At 40.3% G+C, this 13398-nt stretch overlaps 1 protein-coding gene across 1 annotated transcript; it reads left to right on the top strand.

Annotated features, from left to right (window-relative positions):
* Positions 1-1429: 1429 nt before the first annotated feature.
* On the top strand, positions 1430-12668 carry LOC101910407 (ras-like protein family member 11A-like). The gene is made up of 4 exons (XM_005235680.3): positions 1430-2177; positions 3551-3607; positions 5959-6041; positions 9978-12668. Exons 1-4 carry the CDS (start codon positions 2033-2035, stop codon positions 10443-10445), a joined length of 753 nt encoding a protein of 250 aa, XP_005235737.1. The 5' UTR covers positions 1430-2032; the 3' UTR covers positions 10446-12668.
* The last annotated feature ends 730 nt before the right edge of the window (positions 12669-13398 follow it).

The following is a 13398-nucleotide window of genomic DNA, read 5'->3' as shown; positions in this document are numbered from 1 at the left end:
GAGCATTTTCCTGTTCCTCCTCTCATTTTGCCTGTTCTTACAAAACTTGTGTGAAATTAAAGCACCCTGGTAAAGAAATTTCCTGGGAGATATTTTTCAGTGTTTGTGTGTTTGCAAAAATCTGGAAGCAAATTTACCCTGGAAGATTTGAAAATCGTTCACATAAGAGCCATATCCCAAAAGACACACGACCTGGCAACTCCCTCCCAGTACCATGTGCTGTGTAGCCCTCCAGACATTTTGTTCCACCTCTTCATCAGCTGACTCTCATGATGGTCAAAGTAATAATACTTGGTGCTAACACAGCAACTCTGCTTTTAGAGGGGAAACAGGGCCTTAGAAAAATGACACATCCATAAATCTTCTGAATCTCGTGCTTATTTCACTGGATTGCTGTGCACCAAAGCTGGATTCTTCTGAAGCCTGTTCACACTCAGGCTGTCCTCCGTGATGCCAGCATGGAAATTGAGATCATTTGACAACCTGGCTGCCAGTGCTTTGGGAAGGGTAGTAATCTAGAGACCTGACCTGATTTCCCATCCTCTTGTGCTAGATCACAACCATATCCCTGGCCTCTAAAACCTGTTTGGGAGAACTCGAGTGTATGCTGCAATTGAAAGCAGCGGCATGAAAGCAGCTGGGCAGAAAAAGTCTTTTGGGTGGCTGCAGCCTCTATGTAATGAGCCATGCTTGCCTTCTGCCTGCTAGGAGCATACAGAAGACAGGAAAAATCTGCATCCTCAGGTCTCCATGATCTGTGGGTCGATTAGCTTGCAGTACCACCTTCCATTAATATCCATGTCTCCCACACAGCGTGACAGAGTACATGTCTCAGAAGTGTGCTGCCTGCACCAGGCTCGCCTCTTGCCACTGCTGCCTAAAGCTTCTCCTGCCCCTTGCAGACCTCTTCTGAAAAGTTTTTCAAAGATGAATGCTCTAACTATATTTTCTGTAGTTTAATTTACATCTGGTTTATATTATTTGCAGTTTTGCTTTATCTGGGTCATTCCCTCCCCACTGCTCTTCCCTTTTTCTTCCCTCCCCATTATCCTTGAGAACTGAGAGCTGATTGTAGCTAGTGTACGGTTACATGCTGTCATCCCAACAGACCTTGCAGCCGCCAGCTGTCTTAAAACTACACTGTGTTTTCCTATAGAAGTCATTCTTTCTTCATTCCCTCTCTCTGGCTCACCCCACTGAAGGATACCAAGTCCTTCCCAAGTCTGTCGCCAGCCCTGAATTCACTTTTCCATGTTTGGAGAAACTGCAGTGTCCCAACCCAATGCTAACCCACATTCCAGAGGGCCATTAAGACTAACAACATGTATAAACCAGCAGATTAAATGTGTCCTGTAGGATACATACGTGAGCTAGTATTTTGGAATAACCCACAGCTGCCTGCAAACCACGGCAGGGGGTGTGGGGGGGAAAGTGTTTGTTTTCCTGAAGAGGAGTGTCCCATCAGCTTCGGGGCTCTGAAGGGGCCCAACTGCAGGACACAATAGGACAGGGAGAACAACAAAGCATGGAGCTGGAGCCAACTGAAAATGCAAAGAAACTAGACAGGCAGAACGGGATTATTCAAAGTGGTGTTGGAGCAGAGCATGGGGGTGGCTGTACCTCGCTGAAAACGCTGCTGTGATGACTGTAAACCAGAAGAATCTCGGTTTAGCCAAGAGCCAAGGGACAGCAGACGGAGCAGGCGGTGGGAGATAACCGGAGGGGGCTGGTGGGGCACGCGGTGCCCGGCTGCAGGAATGTCGCGGATGCAGTCCCGATTGGCTGCGCGCGGAGGAGTCAGCTTGCACGGGGGCTGATCAAAAAGTTCCCTCCTGCTTTCCAGAGTTGCTGTCTGAGCAGAGGCATCGGGCAGAGGAGGCCAGTCGCTCTAACGTTCCCCAGGAAAGCTACTTCAATGAAATGAGAAGGCTCCTCCATCCAAGGATATACTGCCAAGAACAGACACCGAGACGCTGTTTTCCTTCTTTTCTCTCCCAACTCCTACTGGAGTTGAACAGCTCTCACTTCTGGCATGCGTCTCATCTCTCAGGATACTATGTCACAGTATTCCACTAACTTTCTCTTGCTCCCCATACCAGAGTATCCTGTATTAGACTGCGTGCCCAACAAAATCATCAAGCTCGTGGTACTGGGTGGCAGTAGCGTTGGCAAGACAGGTAAGTCCACAGGTGTAGTTCCACGCTTTTTCTTGCTGCTTTATTTACGAGCTCATATGCAGCTCAGACAGTAGAACCAAGGCTGTAAAAACTCTTATCTGTTGCATTACTTTTTTTTTTTTTAAAGTGCACTGAATAATTTGTGAGGCAGATTTGCCGTAGCTCTGTGTGAACAGCCAACAGGAGGTGGCAGTTGAGAGGAGAGGGCACTTGTGTTAGTTGCTCCATACTCACAAATTATTCCACCTGGTCTTGTGCAAATTATTTAACTGTGTCTAAATTTCCACAGCCCAAAAATGGGGCTAATCATTTTTACTCTCCTGTTGCAAATGTTTTATGCTCTGTGTACAAATAACAATGTACAAGATGTGTCTTCCTGTATTATCCTTCAAGGGGGAGAAGAGGGTAAAGCAAGCACTATTGTATGGTACATGATTTCAGAAGTTATTAAGGCCAGATCTGTTTTACTACATCTGAGGTTCCACGGGACTCAAGTAAAATGTTTGATTGTTTTGGATTTGAAGCAGCCACATTTTCATCCTATTTTTAAATAGTTTGTTGAAGATAACTGCATAGTCAGTTTTACTTAATAGTGCTAAAGAGGTGACCTAGTATCTACTGTGAAAAAAAATGTTATTTTAAATGAAATCTATGATAGAGTTGCTTGCAGAACAAATCCTTTCGTTTAGGTATTAACTAAATGGTTTTGCAAATGATTAGGAATCTGCTAAGATGAAAGCACTACAGGAATATAAGTTACTGTTGCCACAACAGGATGTAATCAAGATCAAGAAAAAGGAAAATGTTCTCATCCAACAGTGTAAGAAAGCACACAGGTTAAGGTGAATAAGAAGGCCCAGGGCGCTGCAGCATGACCCACGTGTGCAGAATGCATGGAGTTTGTTAGTTGGATGTGATTAGGTATCACAAATGGGTTTCATGAGGAGGACTGAGGATTATTAAGGCTGGGAAGAACCATTGCATTCATCAGCCTCACTTATTATAAGACACAGAGGTCTTACATTTGGTATTGGGATTAGTTTCAGTTTACTGACTTGTTACTCTTTTTCTAAACTATTTCAAACCAAAGGTCAGATTGTTATACCTGCAATCCCAACAAACAAACCTCCGTATCCTACACTGAATAGCCACACTGAATCTAAGTTGCAAAAAACTCTGCATCAGGTATAACAGTCTGGCCCCAGATCTTTTCCTGTGAGTGCTGAGAGAAGCATTTGCAGAATAATCTTTGAGCAATTCAGAGATTAACTTGGTTTCATATTATACTAACTTTTCCAGTAAGATATTATGTGTTCTGCAAAGATTGATTTTGGTTCACATTAAAGGCCCATATTTTTTTCATTGTTTTACAGCCCTGGTTGTGCGCTTTCTCACAAAGAGATTTATTGGAGACTATGAAGCTAATACTGGTGAGTCTGCTTTCTACTGCAGTACTGCAGATAGCTTGAAATGTACTCTATTTTGTGACTGGTGCATATTACAGGAAAGCCAAGCAGTGTTAGATGTCCATAAGGTGCATATTTTCAGTTAATAGCCTCAAGCTATGAAAGCAGTAAATCAAAGCTTCATTATTTATGATCCTTTTAGCTATTTTTTTCCAAACTTGATGGAAAAGGATCAGAATAAAAGGTTTGCTTGGGGACATACCTATACTAAAATGCAGACTCAAGGAACAACGTGCCTATTGACAAAACCACAGAAACCCAATGCTGCTCTCTCTGCAAGCCCAGAGAAGCCAGAGGAATTCCAAAGTGCGTAAAAGGCACTTCAGATCCTTTTTTCAGTGGCTTTTATGACAAGGCAGATTTCCAAATTGAAATCTTCTTTTTGTAAGATAAGCAAAGTGACCATACAAACTGCTTATTTCTTGTTTATTCCTGACACCTCAGAGGATGTGTTCGTGTGAACTGTTTAATTCACAGCCTCTATTCCAAGGAAGTGCCAACTGTATTGGCCAGTGTTGTAGAAAGGATCTATGTACACCATGCTCATACCTACTAGCACATCCCCAAAATAGGCCACCTCACAGTTTTTGCTAAAGGACAGGATTCTAAGCAGTGATCGCTTCACTTTGGAGATGCATACTGAATTTAGAATAATGAGTTAGGAAAGGAGATGTCAGTACAAGACACCTTTGATCTCTGCCTGTCTGATGAAATACAATCTGAAAAGCTCCTCCTTACAGCTCCCTCTCACTGACCCTAAGTAACCTTGATGGTTGACTGCCCTATTTCTCTCTCTTCTCTTTCATCTCTTCTATGGGAGACTGTACATCAAGTTAGACTTCTGAGCTTTGCAATGGATTGCTGCCAGAGACATTGCTGAGAACCACATGCTTTTCTCATTAAGCTACCAGCCCAACAGCCATGCTGTAGATGAAAGAAATATGCCAGAAATAAGAAACAGGTGGCAGTGTATTTGTGATCATTCAACCATGCTTCTCCTTCAACTGAGTATAAGGCAGAGCACAGTCAGTATCTGAAAGTACCTGCTCCTTTTTGTGCAGTGCATTACAGAATAGGAAAAGTAACATTGTCTGGTCTTGGTTCACGGTTGGGTAGTATCTCCCCTTAAAACAGTATCTTTTCCGCTTAAAATCTGATCTGTTTTTAAAAAAAAAAATCTTAGAAGGGCTAGATCACCTCAGTCAGTATTAAAGCATAATATGATAATGTTGGCTTCAGCTGCAAACTTTGCCATACTAAATTCCCATGTATTGCAAATGTTCCTGTGAGCTAATTCTTTTTCACTGGAATAAAAACACCTGTTCCGTGGAACCAAAGATGAATTTCAGAAGTGATGGCATTATTGTCACTGACTGACTGACTTCCCTCTTAATCTGAATTCCATACTCTGAATTCCCTCCAATAGATGGGATTTCTCTGTGTTTGAGATGAAGTGCCTTGTTTTAGATGCTGCATGACAATTGCATTTGGATAAGGCTGAAAGGCGATAGAATACAGCTGTGGATATAGCATTTCTTCACATATCCATGTATCTTGTATTAAGTCCTCAAGAAAACTGATGATGGCATCAGTCTCTGAAGCTGTCCTTATCACAACCACAGATAGTTCATAAGATCAAAACTTAAGTTTTAATTGTCACTTAACCCGCACTCCAGTAACAAAATAAAGTTCAAACCCAGAATAGCAATGGTTTTATTAGAGCTGGATCAGTCCTAAATGGTTTGAACTAGCACTTGGCCCTGAATATGTGTCATTCAGAACCAGAAGTCAGATTCAAAATGTCCAGTCTTTGGGGATTTCAACCAAACTTTGTACGGCTAAGGTCACACAAATCCCAAAGAGCAACTGGGTGATTTGTATATAGTCACTTACTCTGCATCCAAAACTAGAATGCTTTCCTTTTTAAAAAGCTTTCAGAAAACTGCAATGGGAAACAGCTCACTCCTTTTACAGACAACACCTGGATATCCTGGTTTGAGATTAAGAATATATGCAGTCCACATTTTAATAAGTTAACAATATGGATTGAAAACCTGAATGGGATTTATGCACCCCACTTTGACTATTTGATTCAATATAAAGTGCCACCTTTCCCAGGTACCATCCTAGGAACACATTTAAAACATCCTTTACTTAAGTAACCAGCCACACAGCCACTCTGGTGCCATCCACTTTTCTATAACCAACTACCTACCATAAGCCTCAAAAATCTGGATTTTGACAGCTCCACTTTGCCTTTATGTACTCTTTCTTTGCTACAGTCACTCACTCTCATAATCTTACTTTTCCCCCAGGTGCATTGTATTCAAGGAAGTTCACCATAGACGGGGAACAGATCTCTCTGCAGGTGCAGGATACTCCCTTTGTTTCATTGGAGGTAAAACATCTGCTCAGTGCATTAGTGCGTTACCACACAATTCTTGTCTCTTGTTTGTTGCCAGCACTTCCATCTGTAACTCACTCCACTTACTGGCAGAAAAATACCTGGGCTCAAACCCAAATGAAGACTAATGGGGTACCTTAAGCCCCACCAAAATGAGCCCTTGAAAAGGTTACATCAGGCTCCTTTAAGAGTAAATAAAAATTAACATAAATCCATTTCAAACACATTACTGCATCCCAAGCCTAAATAGCAGTAAAATCCTAATCTGGCTTGTTCCTGCCAACTACCTAATAATTTTATTTCCTGTCAAATGGTTTCTGTCCCTGCATGGCAGAAAACCCACCTGCCTAGAGGCCCAGCTGACTCAGACCATTCCACAGACCCAGAATCTGCCTTCTCTAGAAAGCTGTTTCTTTCCAAAGGGACAGGCCTCCAAGCAGTTGTATTTCCAAGTAGGGTGCTTTTCTGTGGTTTCTGTAGGTGTGTGATTTAAATTGTTTTATTAATTCTTTATTTTTAAGGTGTTAGCATTTATCCACACCCCTCTTTCTATCAGTATTTTAGATATTTTAGATTTAATATTTGACTAGGAACCTGTTTCTAGAAATATTTTTCCAAGCAGGATTTAAGATTAAGATGTCTTTTTTTTTTTTTTTTGGAAGATCTGCTTCACATGTGGAACAAGAGGGTGAAAGTAGTGTCAAAGCAGCAGGAAATGCAATGAACTTTATTTTTACATGAATGGTGAAAATCTCATGAGGGTAATAATTCCTACAGAATAACCGAGAAATCATGATAAGATTAGGTATGCTCTTGTCACCATCAAACCTAAAGTTCTAGGTTTGGCCTTAACCTCAGCCTAAGCTGAGACTTGGCCAAAGATATGTCTGGATGGGAACCCCACCTTCACCCATCCTCTTTCAGGCTAGCCCTGCAGAGCTTTATATACAGTGTTTTTTCTGCACAGACCCATGTGTGCATGGGTTCATTTCTGTGCTGTAGACCTGCTTTATCCTGAGTTTACAGGACAGGCTAAGCAAAGCTCCCACAGCCTCAGTTTCCATTTCCATCTTCTCTGATGACTGGAAGTAGATTTAAGGGGAAAACTTTGACAAAGTTCCACGCTCTTTGCTGCTGCTGGGGGTGCACAGAGCAGAGGAGAGGACCCCTCGTTTACTCTGGACACTAAAAAGCAAACAAAAGCTGCTATGGAAGCCCTCCAAATATTCAAGTGGGACTTAAAAGTACAAAGGCCCTGTGCCAGCTTGCTCAGAGAGGACAGGCAAAGAGCAGCTGTGGGTGGTGATTAGGTACAATTGGGACTGCCTGATAAACACTTAACAAAGGGAATCCCCTCTCTCTTCTGTCCCAGTGGAGAAAGGAGGGCGTGAAAGAATTTAATTCCCTCTTTCACACCAGATATGTTTATTTTCTAATTTCCCTGTTTTAAGACTGTGCACTATAGTTCTGTGACTGTAGCCAGAGGTCCGCAAAATTTAGTAATGCCAACAGCTGAGGTTTCTTAGTTAGCAATGATTTTTATTTAGTTAGGAAGGAGCTTCATTTTCTTTGTCCCAGTCAAAGGTCTGTCTTGTTTCAGTAGTTCCCAGAGACACACTTATCTTGGACTGTATGTCTGTTTGCATCAAATGATGTATCTGAAATAATTTGAAGGAACTGTTCCTTAACAGGCCTTGCTAAGACTGAGAATAGGTTGGATTTTCTGTTAAAATCCTTAAGGAAGAGAATTTCTTACACTCTGCAGGCTGAGTATAGTGTTTCTGGAGGAACTCATGTGGAATCACTCGGGATTCCAGCCACGCTGGAAATGTTAATATTTAAGAGAGAAACAGAAGCAAACAGATAACTGGTTTTGTTAGGTGATTCATCACTGCTTGGTCTACACATGGCAAATGACAGTGTGTTTCAAAATTCATTCTAGAGCAGAGATTTCCATTTTAAAAGTAGCCCATTAGCCTTTGATTTTCCTGAATAAAGCATTCCGTTGGGGATTATCCGTAGGTCTCACTACTGGGTGGGCCTAGCTGGAGTAACTGAGAATTTCTGCTCATTAAGGCTCTCTGAATGTACACCTTCTCCAAAAACATTTTCAAACGCTTGCCAGAGCAATTAGTTCTTTTTCTCCATGAAAGGAGTTTGCTGGTGAAAAGAGGCTAGCAGGACATGAAGGCTGGCTAATTATCTACAGATTGGATACAACCCAGACACCAACAGTGCAAATTGCCCTTCTTCCCACAGCCTGCCCTGTCCTGGTTTGAGTTTGCTCTCATTAACCTTATAAACAAGGCTGCTAGGAAGGATCGCTCTTCATTCCATGTGCAACTCTGTTGGGTTTTTGGGTTTGAGGGTTTTGAGGAGGGAAAGGAGTGATAAGAGCATCTGTTAAACCATTTCACTGCTAACAGGATTTAGCATTACTGTAAGCAGGCAAGGGCAAAGAACTACTAGGTATGATAAGCCCATGTCTCTATGGGCAATATTGAAATATTTGCAAAGGGCAGTGAGTTAGCAGAACTCCTGTTGAAAGCCGTAAGCCTAATTTATACTCTGAGCCTTCAGAAATCCTGCTTCTTTCTCCTCACCTTGACCCTTGACAGTAGTCCTTTTTTTATTGTTTGATCTATCATAAACGAACTGATCAGTTTTAATCATTCTTTTCCACCACTGTTTCCTGAAGTTAGGCTTTATGATTCATATTTAGGTGTCTAAATAAAAGTGATCTGTTTCGAGAGATTGCTGAGCACATGCAAATTCTGTTAAAATGAATGTGAATGGCAGATACATGTTCTATAGATAGATAATGGAACATAAGTTCTAATAGTCTTACTGAAGTTGATGAAGTTTTCTTGAATAGAATTTAGCAATAATAATAATAAAAGTTTGAGCTCCCCCTAAAATGCACAAAAGCCTCTAATTCCTACCAATTTCATCAAGAGCTGAATATTGAATATGCTTAGTGCCTTGATGGATATGAAAGAAATTACAAAGTTCCAGAAAGCCTGTAATAGTGACAGGAATGTCAGTTCTTACAAACCAAGCATACTGGCAATAACTGCAGAGTGATCTCCCTATCTGGTTGGGTTGCACACCAGCATGGATAAGAGTAGTGGATTAGCTGAAAATAGCTTCATCTTGAAAAGTGAGCTGATCCCTCTTCCAGCCCCACAGCATTGTATTCGGTTTTATATTCCCAACAGTGGTGATTGCTATGGCTGTCCGAGTAGGAGTGGTGGTGATGGACTGAACAAACAAAAGAATAATACAAATGCAATGCTGCTCTACAAATGAGCAATAAGATTTCACCTCATTTTTGGTTCCAATAATAGGTTATTTGTAACAAATGGCTTTTTTGAAGTAACTTTGCCTTTGACTATCTGGAGACCTATATGGCAGAAAAACCTGTCAGACTTCACCAAACACAGTTAGTGAGAATCCCCATGCATGGAGACATTGAATGCAGGATTGGAAAAAGCCCTGAAAAAACACTTTGGGGGACAACCGTTTGCTTGCAGTAGTGTGACTAGCCTGCTGAATTTTATAATGCTCTTACCATTCCCATCACAATTTTATCCACAGTAAAATCACGGGTTTCTGTCACACTGGTTTAGTACAACAGAATACAGAACAAACTTTTCAATATCAGTATTTTGGTTGTTTAATTTTTAACCACTTTGCTCTGAGCCCTCTCTACTCCACATTAATGCTTACCTGTAATATGTTACTGACACAGTGGAAATTTCTCCTCTGTCTGGTACATTCCTCGGCAGTCAGAGGTGTCTGCCTGTACACCAAGAAACAGCCACACATTAAAACAAAGCTGCGAGTAGCTAACAGTGCTGTTTGACTGTTTGCTCTGTCTGCTCCCTATTCTCAGTTTTCTAATCTCACACCTCTTGGTTTTGACGGCAGGATGACACTGACAGCATATGCTGCCAAGAGCAGATAAACCGTTCAATCTACTGGGCAGATGGCTTCGTTTTTGTTTACTCCATCACAGACTATGAGAGCTACCGAGTCATCCGTCCCCTACACCAGCACATCCGCAAGATTCACCCAAATGCTAACATTCCCCTGCTTCTGATGGCGAACAAAGGAGACCTCCTGCGAGCCAGGCAGGTGTCCTCCAAAGAAGGGCTCCAGCTGGCCAGTGAACTGGGAGGTACTTACTATGAAGTCTCAGCCCGGGAGAACTGTGAGGGAGTGCATGAAGCCTTCCAGCAGCTTTGCCAGGAGGTCAGCAGGATCATTGGGAGCTGCAATGGAGAGAAACGAAGAGGCCTCCACCTTGTCCGACCCAAGTCTCCAAATATGCAGGACTTAAAGAGACGTTTGAAACAGGCTCTGACTTCCAAAGGGAAATCTGCCACTACACTTTGACGTAGCCTACAGAAATTGTTTTCCACAGCCCTGAAAAAAAGGCAAGAAAATAAGCTGGTAATAAGGGGCATCGCCGAAATTCAGCAATCAGGTTGTGTGAGAGGCCTTTTGATTTTGTCTTTACATCTTCCTTAAAAATCCCATGTTCATTCAGCAAAGGAACTGACAGAATTTGTTCTTAGGGGCAAGAATTTAGAAACTGTGATTTAAAAAATAGATTGTCCCAAATTATTTCCTTTTTGAAAAGGACACAGTCAAATAGTTTAAGCTTAAAATGTGGATTTTATTAATAAAAATACTTAAATCCCACTTTTAAGAGAAGAGACTTATCTTGGGGATGATTGTATTCCCAAACATAGGGAACAAGCTATAGCAAGACATGAGGAAAGCAATCTGGGCTATACTGAGCAAGAAAAAATTACCAAATTTGCTTAGTCACAAGATTGGAAAATAAAGGCAAAAAGTAAATGAAGAGCACAAATAGTGAAAAGCAGTAACTGAAAGCTTTTAAATTGCAGCTTTGAAAGTGTTCTCAGCAACCTGGTGAGAGATTTGTTCATATGCAAGCTTTGCCTTAGTGTCTCTTTAAAGGGAGGGTTGGTTTTTTTTAAATCACTATTTTTTCAGATTATTTTTCTTTAAACACATGTTGACTGTTTCTGAAAGTGTTTATATGGGCAAAATACATACTTATAGCAGCATTTTGTAGTCAGTTTCTCAATGGCATACTTCTCATTTTCCTGTAGCTTTCCTACATGGTAATGAGAGAGGAAGAAACAGAGAAGGGTGGTTTAAAACCTGCAAAAAAATGGACTGTGTTAATCAAGAGCAAGGAGGTGACCTAAAACTATGTAATTTTTTTTCTTTCAAACTAGTTAGGTTTCAAGTTCAAGATGCTGTTTTAAAGAAACAAGGCCTTTGCATAAAGTATATTTAATTAATCAGATTTTTTTAAATCACTTAATTTTTTTTAAGAAGAAAACGGTTTATGATGCCTGAAATTTCTGGCTTCAGGAATTCGTCAATTTGTTATTTGCCTTAAGAACAGACTTTATCAATACCTCGCAATGCATCCAAATCACCAGTCTATCAACACATATTTCACTGGCAGCATCTCAAAGCATTGTGTCTCAGCAAGTACAAAGGGATTTGAAGCTGTATCCTGTGAGCTGGCCTGTTTTATGGTAGCAATAACAACGACTGAAACATCCATCATTCTAGTCTCAATTACAGTGGAAAGAAACTGGGTTGGACCATGTAAAAGTCATGATGCAACAATCTTCTTTAAACAGACCATATGAGCAATTCACAGGACCATGAAATGAAGTAAAGCTCAATGATTTGCACTCAGGAATACAGAAGGGGAAAACCCTGGTCTGATGGATTTAGAAAAAAATGCCCAGCTGCAGTTTCAGCTGTCAATACTGAGCTAAATCAACATTTTACTCATTATGAGCAGCAAATAGCTCAGGGCTTGAAAATGTATTTTCTATTTTTCTTATCCCTGTGTTAGACAACTCTAGCCATGATTTTCTTTATCACTTGGATTTGCTCTATCTACAGCTCACTTTCTGTTTTATTTATTGTTTTCCACAGCTGGTCATCTGAGAATGTCTTTTGTTCTGATTAATTTAAAATTCTTCTATTCACACAAAAGAACTGCACCTTTTTTTAAAATTAGTTTCAAGTAGTAGTAGGAAGGGAAAAGGAAAATTAGATCATCCAAACAGGGACTCAATATCAGAGGATTTCTACTTTAGCTTATGGTTAAGTAACAATTTCATGTTTGAGCCGTGTCATTATTCATTGCAGGCACTTTGGTATGACATTTATTAGCATAGAATTGCAGTATTTTAAATTACTAATACCATAGCTCAAATATTGAATCTAAAGATTCAATAACATGAAATAGAGCAGTTTGTGAGACACAAACTGAAAATTGTTTACATTGGAAAAATAATCACTGATTTTGAATAACAATTCAATATTTTACTATCCCAGTATTGTATAACAATGGCTAAATTTGCTGAAGACAATTTGCTGACAACATTTGTTTTCATAAAAGCCTAAGAGAATTAGGTATTCTAGCTTGTTAAATTTGTTTGCAACTTACTCTTTCAGATCGATTCCTTTCTTATTTGGGAAGAATGTTCAACAATTTTCAAACCTGTCAGTGTTTTATTTTTAACAGTGATTAATAAAAACATGCAAGGTCTTTCCTGAGTGCTGTATAAAATGGCTCCTTTATATCTCACATCTTTAAATGTTCCTTGTTTATACTAGACTAAAAATATATTTTTTTCCCCTTCTTATAACCTTATAGACCCTGTATACACAAGTATTCCTACATTTGTACTCCTACAAAAGTAAGTATTCCCACATTCCTGCGGCACTAGTGGGGGAAAAAAAGAGTCTACATTTTAACTAAGGCCAAAAAATATTGAAACATTTAAGTCTTCTCCTAAATGCTAACACGTGGCAAACATTTATTCTGCTACAGAAACTTTAGTATTTCCTTTGTTCATTGACCAACAATACAAATCCTGTACTAGCTTTGATACTGGTTTTAAGCCAGGACATACCATCTACAGAACACAATAGAGCTCAGCAGTGTTATTAGCAGTGCAGTACTCAAGCACCAGAACAATCCACTGCGCCGCTGAAGCTAAGCAAGGCTGAGGAAGGAGAATGGTAGCATGAAAAGCAGGGAGAAGAGAATGCTATAGAATTAAGTGCCTAAAAATAATCATGTAAAATATCAAAGATTAGTCATGTAAAACCTGATCCTGAATTAGAATCTTCAGGCTGCCAGGGAAAAACATGTATTCTACTGAAGGTTTAAAATTAAACCTCTAGAGAGAAGGTACTTGACATTAAGTTAAAAGCAAAAAGGAAAAAAAGTTCTGAAGTGGGGGTTTTTTTGGATGTCAAGGCAAATTCTCTTCGCAGTTGT

Source organism: Falco peregrinus, chromosome 13 (assembly GCF_023634155.1).
Source record: "Falco peregrinus isolate bFalPer1 chromosome 13, bFalPer1.pri, whole genome shotgun sequence".
Classification (NCBI taxonomy): Eukaryota; Metazoa; Chordata; class Aves; order Falconiformes; family Falconidae; genus Falco; species Falco peregrinus.
Note: the sequence above shows the minus strand (reverse complement) of the source record. Positions and strands in the feature narration are given on the sequence as shown.